Source organism: Theobroma umbraticum, unplaced genomic scaffold, assembly GCF_002168275.2.
Source record: "Theobroma umbraticum cultivar Fairchild unplaced genomic scaffold, ASM216827v3 scaffold_147.0, whole genome shotgun sequence".
NCBI lineage: Eukaryota > Viridiplantae > Streptophyta > Magnoliopsida > Malvales > Malvaceae > Theobroma > Theobroma umbraticum.
Genome location: NW_018397259.1, coordinates 5380903 through 5391100, shown reverse-complemented (window position 1 = coordinate 5391100; position 10198 = coordinate 5380903). Strand labels below are relative to the sequence as shown.

Here is a 10198-nt window from a genome sequence, read left to right as displayed (position 1 = left end):
TAATAGGTACTGTGATCAATTCAATAAAGTTAGTGCTTGAGATATCAGATTCGACATGTTTATTCTAAAATGAAAATAAATGTAATTCTTCCTTGGAGAACTTAAACATCCACAGTTCCACTAACCAGAAATTTCTCACTAACAGGCTCACACAATTAAACAAGTTGAGAAAGGCAAAAGAACAAAATATTCTCAAAAGAAAATCTAACCTGTAAAAGCCACCCAAGGGATCACTACCTACGCTGCCTGCCATAGCTACATTTAGCACAGGGCCCCCAATGGGCTTACTACCAAGCCTTGCCAAAGCCACCAGACTGTTGGAAAGAGATCCTCCAGCAGCTGCCTTATAGCTGCAACCATCCATAGCCCGCAATACTCTACCCCTCTCCTCATGATTCACAACCTTCCTGGTACCCTTCTCTAATTCCAATCTCTCCAAGAATTCATCATCAACCATGCCAGAAAAGTCTACCTAAAAGTTATAGGTACAGAAGTCGGAAAAATAAATAAATATATTTTCACAACAAAAACATGCAAACAAAACTATATCAAAAGCTGCCAAACAGAAATTAAAATTAGAGTAAACAAAAAAGAATGAGATAATAACAACAGGTGTTAAGAATACAAGCAACTGGTCTTGCAATCAATTCCTTGTGTTTGCAGAGAATTTAAATAAATTAAAAGTTCATAAATAAATAAAGCAGACCTATAAAGAGTTGAGTTCTGAAAATCCAGCCCCATTGTGATTCTATTGAAATCTTATACCATCACCCAGATTTTCTCCATACCAGTTTTTGTCCTTAAGAATTTCATTTCACAACTCAACTTCTTTTAATTCACGTTTAAATGAAGCTACAAAAGCACAAACCAGTAAAAACAAACTGACAGACAGCAAATTAACAAACAAAATGTAGAAAGGCAAACAATTCTTTGTGACCCCTAGGCAAAATTTCTACATGTTGTCAATGGCCAGAGAAATAGGGGGGAAACTCCAATTTGATCCTAACTTTTTATTACTAATACATAGTCAAGCACCTCATTTAATTAGGTTCTATTAGGTTGTCACTTTTATTTTATGTTTTTTGGTTCTGAAAATAGAGGTTGAATATGCATCTAAATTCTAAATACGGAAGCATAACATTTTTTAATAATTAAAGTTTAAATTTTTGTAATAACAAAATGCATAATTTACTTTTAAATGGAACAATAATATTTCGATAAACATACTATATTTTAGCTGTTTGCTTAATTTTATCAATGTCAAATTTTATGTAGGGAAATTGAAATATAATAACTACATTTATAGAAGCCAAAAAATTTCGTTATCCTCTGTAATAAAGGGAACAGAAAATATACTAATTAAATGGCTTGTTTCCTTAACATCCAATTCTCTTATCTGTTTCCTATATTTTCTTATAAGAACTAAAAAGAAACATTTACAGAAATAACAAAACCTTTTAAAAAAAGCAAGAAAAAAAGGAAGAAACTTCACCATGGCTTGACCAAGACCAAGAACATCCCATCTGTCAGGCAAGACACAAAAAGACCCAGCATTCTCTTCGTCTTCATCCTCCTCCTCCCCTCCTTCACTCTCAAATTCCTCTTCTTTGCTGCTACTACGGCTACTCCTCCGTCTAGAACTACAACGAGAAGAAACCCAAAAGAGCCCACCTTCTTTTTTCCCCATTGAACCAAAATTCACCCTCTCATTGCCTTTCTCATCACCCAAGAACCCCGAAGCTCTCATAATCCTCCCATTCGCATAACTTTCTTTGCGGTGATATAGGGGAGAGAAAGAAGAAGAATGCAAGTGGTAAAGAGAGAAAAATGGAGAGCAAAAGACGGAATTAGTTTGAGGAGGAGATGAAATAGAATTAAGGAAAGAGAAAGACATGGTAAATTCCTTCAAAGTTCAATTTATTTCCTCTAGTTCTTTTCTCTTTGTTTTATTGACTAAAATGGGATTTTTCTTTTTTTTGGAATTCTGGGTTTTGGGTTTCCTAGTTTAGGATGGAGAAGTGAAAGCAGAGGCCAAGGAAGACATCTCCATCCACAAAGACATAGGTGAAGGTTTGAGAGAGAGAAGGAGAGTCTTAGCTTTGTCTTTCCATTTTCTTGTGTTAAGGATAAAACGAAGGCGTTGAATGTGTTTCCATTTTAATTTTTTGAGTTCCAAGATTTGGTTACGTGGCCTGTCTTGGACTGTTAGATTTCGTTCCTACGAAAAGTCCTTAGACTGGATATTAAAAGGGGTTAATGCCTAAACAAGATCTTCAACGACACATAACCACTCTTTAACCCTTTGCTAATTTTAATGATTTTTTTCCGATAAGCGTTTACAATTAATGAAAATATAATTGTTGCTAGCTATAGTGACAATTGTCATTTTCATTCAAATTATTTTTGACATGACATCCTAACATCTGTTGATAATGAATAACCTTATTAAATGCCATGAGTTGTAATAAATGAAATCACTTATTAATAAAATTATAATTTTTTTTATTAGTTTTTCTTTTTTAATTGAAATAGGTTTTTTAAAATTTATTTATTTTTTACCAAATTTTAAAAAAAAATAGAACAAAGAGAAAAATGAAAAAATTTTAAAAGATTCAGATTTTTTTTTCTTATAATTTTGACAAATGATCATAATTGGGGAATCTAAGTTTTAGACCTTTTAATTTTATTACATGATTATATCAATCAAGTCATATGCTGTGCAGATAAAAAGAAAATTAACATTAGATTTAGCGACTATTATATTTTTATGAAATTGAATTATTTGTTTGATTTAAAATAAAAATTTAAAAATTAATTTAAATGTAATAAAAAATGAGAGATTTAATTGAATATAAGAGTATAATACAATAATTTTTTAAAACTTAAATCCATCTTAAAAATTGTAAAAAGTTTTTGCAGTTACTTTGTTTAGTTTTTTTTTTTAACATATAATTTCGAACTTACATAATAAACTTTTTTTCTCATTTTATAAACTTAATTTTTTTTAATTTATTAGTTTGTGGGAATGACTATCTATTCACCAACCAAACATGCAGTCAATTTATTGGTCTTGTTTTTCAAATATTATTTTTTGTTTATTTATTTTTAATAAGAAAAGTCATAAATTTGAACCGAAAGAGTTTTTCTAAGTTCCACCAACAAATTCTAAATTCAAGTCTTAGTTATCTACATTGTATAAAAAATGTTTTAGAACCGAGTCTTAATAATTTTTATTTTATATATATAAGAAAAAGAGATGGGGTGAGGGATGGAACATAAAAACTATAAAAAGCATTGCAATTTCTAGGAAATTTCCTCACCATGACAATGGCCATCGAAAATCCATCCTTGTTAAGCCCTAAAGGACATGCTGAATTCAAATCCAGATACCATGAGACTTCTTAATTGGACATGAATTACTGGAACAATTCAAATCATGAGAGCTATACAAGTTAGAAATTAAAAAAAAAGGATTTAAAGATAAAAACTTTGATTTTTTTTAATTATTTAATTTTTGGGTATATCTTGGTTCCCTCATGTGCTTTGCAGTTTGTACTGATATTCATTATGAAGGGTTAATAATGTTCTGAATTGCCTTCCTGTCAATACACGCGTCGATAATGTATTAGAACAGGAGCCAAAATTACGGAAGTCACGGCAGCACTAGATCAAAACTCTTCAAATCGAAATCCGTTTGAAGTTCTTCACGATCACTCTCTCTCTCTCTCTCGCCAGAGCAGAGCCACACCAGAGAAAGAAAAAAAAAAAAATAAAGAACAAAATTTCAGGTGAGTGATCCGGCATCGTTTCATTTATTCCTCCCTAAATTTTCTCTCAAATCTCTTCCACTTTTTCTCGAATTTACTGCGAATTTTCTTTCAATCCAAACAACACTCCGTTTTTGACTTCCCTTTTCGTTTCTCTGCATGGACACTTTATTTTTTAAGTACTTTTAAAATTTTTGTTAATGAATTAAAAGGTGATTTGACCTAATTTATTTTCGTAATTAATTCTTTCTTTGAAATTTTGCTGCATTTTCACGTAATCTGGTTAGATTCAACTTGCATTTTCTCGGATTAAATTCCTTCACTCTACAGGTAACTGTTTTTTTTTTAATTTTATGAATTTTTAACTGAGATATGAATTAAAGTTTAAGTTAGAGTAAATCAGATTTGATCCGTTAATTTTAATTTCTCAGATTTGATAAAATTAAAAAGCTTATAAATTTCTCTTGTGTATTTGTAGTTAGAATGGAAGGGAGTTTGATTTTAGATTTATTAATTATTTGATTTTTATTTTTGGTGAAATTTTTTAGGGGTTTGAATTCGTGTGGAATTTGAAGTAGTTTTTGAGTATCAATGGACCATGCTGAACTAAACACTGAGCAGGTTTGTGATCCGATCACTTTATTTCCTTTGTTAGTTGTGATGTTATAGACAAAGTAAGTGTTTTGTTAATTTTCAAGTTTTGATTTTTTGTGGTGTCCAAATTTGAAAACTTTAGGTATAATTTGGTTGTTGTTTTTTGCCCTTTGCTTCTGGAGGCAAAAATGTAAGAGCAAATAAGATTTTTGAAGAATTAGACATTAATATTGTAGAAAGTTTTTCTGGAAGAATTAGAGATTGAAATGTAAACTGTTATGGTTGATTCAGTTACTTCCTTGGCTGTTTGTTTTATTTTCTGTTGTTGAATGTCAATCTTTTTTACTTGAAGCTGTATTTTAGTTTTATAAAAATCTGAATAGCATTGAGCTACTTGATAATAGGTTACATGTTCTCCTCGCAAACTGCTTTCATGGGCTACACGAGTTTTAGGATTCTTTTAGACTTTTCGGATTGTTTGTTTGTTCACCTCATCACGGACAGGGGGAGTGCATAATGATTTGCTTTTGTATTTAAATTTTCCTTGATCTTCATTTGTTGGACATTTGATCCCTTATATATGTTGTCCTGGTGATTTCTTGCTTCAGAGAATCTAACTTATTTTTTTCAAATGTTTTTATAAGATAGAGTTACTTATGAATAGCTACTGGGTAGGTAATGGGGATTCCATTTTGATTGGTGTCTTATTCTCTTTTAAAGGTTCTGAAGAGGGACATCCCATGGGAAACTTACATGACGACTAAGCTGATTTCAGGAACAGGCCTTCAGCTGTTAAGGCGTTATGATAATAGAGCTGAAAGTTACAGGGCACAATTGTTGGATGATGTAATGCTTTATAGCTCTAATTAATTTATGAGCTGGGTATTATTTATGTATATGTTCTTTTTTCCTTTCCAATTAATTCGATAATTTTATTAATTTCTTATCTGTCTTAAAACTAAATCAGTTTTTGAAAGCCTTACTATAATTCTATAGAAAATCTAATAGAAGGAAGTGTCTTTCATGGAGTCTTTGCAATAATTCTGTTTGTGAAATTGCTGTCACAGGATGGTCCAGCCTATGTTCGAGTGTTTGTTAGTATATTACGTGATATATTTAAGGAAGAAACAGTGGAGTATGTTCTGGCTTTAATTGATGAAATGCTCACAGGTAGTTAAAGAATATTGATCTTGTGATAACACATTCGTCATAAATAATTTTGCTTATCATTTATTTTCTATTGCAGCCAATCCTAAACGAGCCAGATTATTTCATGACAAGTCTCTTGCAAATGAAGATACTTATGAACCTTTCTTAAGTTAAGTTTTTACTCAAAATCTTTTTCACCGTTAATTTATTGCTGATACTCTTTAATTTGTCAATCTCCAATTAGCAAGTAGTACTCTACTAGACCATCAGATGTCTTCTTGGTGTATTCCTTTACCGTTAGCATTAGCTTTCCAAATATAGTACATATTTGTTTCACTTCACGTCTAATGAGTTGGTTCCTAGGTGCTGAATCTGCTTTTGACTCTAGCTAATTCTTTCATACTTAAGCCTCTTAATCTCCCTGGAATAGATAGTTAGTGATGCTATGATTTTTAGGATACTTTTTTCATTTCATAAGTAGGTGTTGCACGCTTGAAAGCACTATGCTCTTTTCCTCTCTTGCTTGATGTAGGGTGTAATGAGTTTGTAAGAGTATCAGGATTCTTCAATGTCTTGCACATAACTGATTTTTATGTGATTGTGTACTATAAGTTCTCTATCTAAATTTAAACAAACATTAAGCATGGTTTTTTATGTGTATATGATATCACGTAATCGAAAATACACATGTATGCAGCTGGCTTGCAATTTAAATGTTTGGTAATTGTTAGGGACACTGTGTCTGTGTGGATTATGATAGATTAATAGTGGGAATTGTGGTATTTTTCCTAAGAAAGTTGAGTAATTTTGAACTTTGGTTTACCTTACAGAATCGGAAGAATACAAGCGTGTGTTGGTTTAAGTGTGAAGATATTTGTTCTTGTACTAAATGATCTGAACTAAAACTAAAAATCTACAATTTCGTCTACTTTCAGATTGCTCTGGAAAGGTAACTGGTTCATACAAGAAAAGAGCTGCAAGATACTTGCCCTGATAGTAAGGTACAAAAAATGTGATCCATCTAAGTAATAAAGTATAGGTTTACAGAAACATAACCCAATGGCATAGTCACTTACATGCTTTAATTAATGAGTCTTTTCATCTTTCTAAATTTTCTTCTGTTTCTATTAATTTATAGTGCCCGGCCAAAAGCCCAGGATGGCGTTGTTGCAAATGGTGAAGCCTCAAATTCAAAGAAAAGGTTCACTACCATTGATGATGTGCTTAAAGCTTTGGTTGAATGGCTTTGCACACAGGTCAGTGTACTGCTTTGGATTATATTTTTCATGGTATGCAAAGTATCAGTCATTTCTTATAGCTGGAGAAGTTGACTAGACGCTCCCTATGATTTTATATGCCTTTTGGAAGTTTCCTTATAAATAGTCTCTAGTTCCCTTGTTCACATGCATTACTGGAATGATTCTTCTGAAAAGGATTCTAATTTTCTGCCAATTTAGATGGTAGTTGTCCTTACACTAGCATCCTGATTTCCAATGTCTTTTGTAGCTGAGAAAGCCTTCCCATCCTAGTCGTGGTATTCCGACTGCCATCAATTGCCTTGCATCATTGCTGAAGGAACCTGTTGTCAGATCTTCCTTTGTTCAGGCAGATGGGGTGAAGTTACTGATTCCTTTAATTTCTCCAGCATCCACCCAGCAATCTATCCAGGTAATTTTTTTCCCATATTTTCAGGTGGAGGGTTTTAGAACTGAGACACTTTTCTTTGTAAGCCGTTTGCATGGTATAATTCTGATATTGACAACTAAGTTTTTTAACAGCTTCTATATGAGACATGTCTCTGCCTGTGGCTTTTATCTTACTATGAACCTGCACTTGAGTATTTGGCAACGTCTAGAACTCTGCCACGACTGGTTGATGTTGTTAAGAGTTCCACCAAGGAGAAGGTGAGGTCTTGTTTCATAGTTGGTCAAGTCCATTTTCATTTTGTCCAGGTTCTGCCTTGTACTATATTTGTTGTTGGAATAAGAATTATCCATAGCAGGCATCCTATAACATTTTATATGAGGATACTTCAGTAATTTTCTTAGCTTTCCTGTTGTGCCCTTTGCCATAATTTTCTATCATTTCCAAACTTTATTTGTTACTTGGTACAAAATTCATGCTTTCAACTGCAGGCTCATTCATATGTTAGTATGTTATCTATTTTTTTCTTGTTCAAACTATGTTATCAATTGGTCATGCTAGTTAATCATTTTAAATGGATATGTTTTGCCTTTCACAAAAATTGGATATGTTTGATTTGGTAAATTTATTTATTTGCACATCATGATGGCTGCCAGGTTGTCAGGGTTATAATCTTGACCTTTAGGAACTTGTTGTCCAAAGGCACATTTGGTGCTCAGATGGTAGACCTTGGACTGCCACAAATTGTTCAGAGTTTGAAAGCACAAGCATGGAGTGATGAGGTAAGAAAATGGTAGTTTTAACACATATATTGCTATGTCATTATCAACATATTTTATTATTATTTAGTCAATGGTTGAGTAAACAAAAGATCTTGATAAGTGACACTGAGCATGTTTTTTTAATGTGGGCATATATGTCACTTCAGCCACTAGAAAGACCATATTTTACAATCTTTTATCTGACAAAAATAACATCACCATCACAATCAGTATTTGTGGTGGTCAGTGGTGCATACTATAACCCAAGCTCTCAGATATCTTTTTGGCCATAAATGTGCAGTATGTTTCTTTCCTCCTCTCAATCAATTTTTTTCTGAACATTCCTTGCATTTATTGTTTAACCTCCATCAGTTAACTCATTCCTGAACTTATTGGTGTTCAAGCTGCGCCTTTTATGTTATAGTTGCAGCCGTTTAGGTGAATATTTGTGCAGATATGATGAAATGAGCCTGGTTATGTGCCATATATTTCCATCATCCCAATTGCATATCTGATTCATTGTTGAGCCACTAAACCTATTCTTACTTTGCAATTGTAATCAGACTTAATTGTTGGAGTGGTTTTTTTTTTTGGCATGAAAAGTTAATTGTTAGATTCACTGCATCTGTGCTGAATCGTATGAACTCTCTAGCATAATGATTTTTACTGGCTTATTTGTGTCTTGAATTCTTGTGGTATCTCATAGGATTTGTTGGAGGCACTCAATCAACTTGAAGATGGGCTGAAGGATAACATTAAGAAATTGAGTTCCTTTGATAAATATAAACAGGAAGTTCTCCTTGGTCATCTTGATTGGTCTCCCATGCATAAAGATCCATTATTTTGGCGTGATAATATAACATGCTTTGAAGAGAATGATTTCCAGGTATATTTTGTCTTCCTATCTATTTTCTTTCTCTTTGCTTTCAAGTTCTCGCATTGTTTACTCTCTCATGGGCTTATTTTTTGAAGAGGGAATCAAATACAACAATGCTAATTTGTCCTATTGATCTGTGTAAAATATACTGACAACCCTGATTTTTTTATTACATGTGAAGAACACCAACCCCCATTTCCACACATTCCCATGCAGTTTGACTGCTAGTATGTATAGGAATTTTGGTCTGTTATGGTATTCTTGGCATCTTGTTAGATGTCTTGTTACGCTTAAGACAGTACTGCCACAGGACGATAGTGAAGTTGATCAGTCATTATGTGACTTTCAGGTTCTTTCGCAATTTGGCAACAATTATATGTATATAGTATAGATCTGTATATTTAGCAATAAATGTGGTAAAGGAAAAGAATGTCCATATCGTAATAATACATTCTGATGTAGTGCCTCTGGCAAAAGTCAGGGCATCCTTTGATTCTTGATGAGTTTATCCTAGCAATAAATAGACATCTGCTGTTGTGATGTTTTACGATGGTGGTTTTTATTATTATATACTTTTTGTATTATGCATCTTAACATCATTGGAAAAGAATAGGATCAGTTAAAATAGCCATACTGGCAGTGATTTTGAATATCGAAATAAAAAACTTTGTGTGATAATTAGTTGTTATCTACTTTCCCAGATTCTAAGGGTCCTCATTACAATCATGGACTCATCGAATGATTCAAGAGCTCTGGCTGTTGCTTGCTTTGATCTCTCACAATTTATTCAGCACCATCCTGCTGGGAGGGTGATAGTGACTGACCTAAAGGCCAAAGAGCGGGTGATGAAGTTGATGAACCACGAAAGTGCCGAGGTTACCAAGAATGCTTTACTCTGCATTCAAAGGCTTTTCCTAGGTGCCAAGTATGCTAGCTTTTTGCAGGTGTAGTTTGCCTTAACAACGGTGCATGGTCATCATCTGTCATCTACACTATGGAAGTAATACAGCGAGTGGATCGTAAATTCAGCGCCTTGGGTGTTCTATTGTGATTTTTGAGTAAATTATGAGTTTGGGGGCTGGTCTTCCATCAGACATTTGATTGTCTAAATGTCAAGGAAGAATTAGTTTGCGTTTTATTAAACTTGAGAATATTGTTATTACTATTGATAATTTTTTTAGATTTTGAGCTGAATTCAATAAAGTGTTAGTATCCTTTATTTATCTTGTTCCTTTGAACGTTTTGTTGAATTGTCATTCAATAAGTGAGAAATAATACCATGTGTATGCAAAACTTACTATTTAAGATGATAGTTTAGATTATTGTTGTTGTGAGTGAGGAAACTGAAATCAGACATACCTGGCTTCTCTCTACTTTGGGCATAACACATGTTTTGCTGTACCTTA

General features: G+C 33.0%; 2 protein-coding genes across 2 annotated transcripts in view; one reads left to right on the top strand and one right to left on the bottom strand.

Moving 5' to 3' along the window:
• NARA5 (pfkB-like carbohydrate kinase family protein) overlaps positions 1-2122 on the bottom strand; it is an 8264-nt gene extending 6142 nt beyond the window's left edge. The window contains exons 1-2 of the mRNA XM_021427816.2: positions 1493-2122; positions 210-472 (exon numbers count right to left, since the gene is read on the bottom strand). Coding sequence (XP_021283491.1) covers positions 210-472; positions 1493-1894 — 665 coding nt within the window. The 5' untranslated portion in view covers positions 1895-2122. The remainder of the gene's footprint in view (positions 1-209; positions 473-1492) is intronic.
• A 1507-nt stretch (positions 2123-3629) lies between these two features.
• LOC110415802 (vacuolar ATP synthase subunit H family protein) lies at positions 3630-10015 on the top strand. Its single transcript, XM_089783446.1, has 12 exons — positions 3630-3788; positions 4316-4388; positions 5082-5207; positions 5429-5531; positions 5608-5678; positions 6444-6511; positions 6649-6766; positions 7017-7178; positions 7289-7414; positions 7811-7936; positions 8622-8801; positions 9494-10015. The coding sequence occupies exons 2-12, from the start codon at positions 4359-4361 to the stop codon at positions 9740-9742; spliced, it is 1359 nt and encodes a 452-aa protein (XP_089639572.1). The 5' UTR covers positions 3630-3788; positions 4316-4358; the 3' UTR covers positions 9743-10015.
• The last annotated feature ends 183 nt before the right edge of the window (positions 10016-10198 follow it).

Coding starts and splice junctions, on each gene's coding strand:
- LOC110415802 (XM_089783446.1), top strand. CDS start 4,359: ATGGACCATGCTGAACTAAACACTGAGCAG. Junction 5,532..5,607: donor AATTGATGAAATGCTCACAG/GTAGTTAAAGAA, acceptor TTTCTATTGCAG/CCAATCCTAAACGAGCCAGA. Junction 7,937..8,621: donor CACAAGCATGGAGTGATGAG/GTAAGAAAATGG, acceptor GGTATCTCATAG/GATTTGTTGGAGGCACTCAA.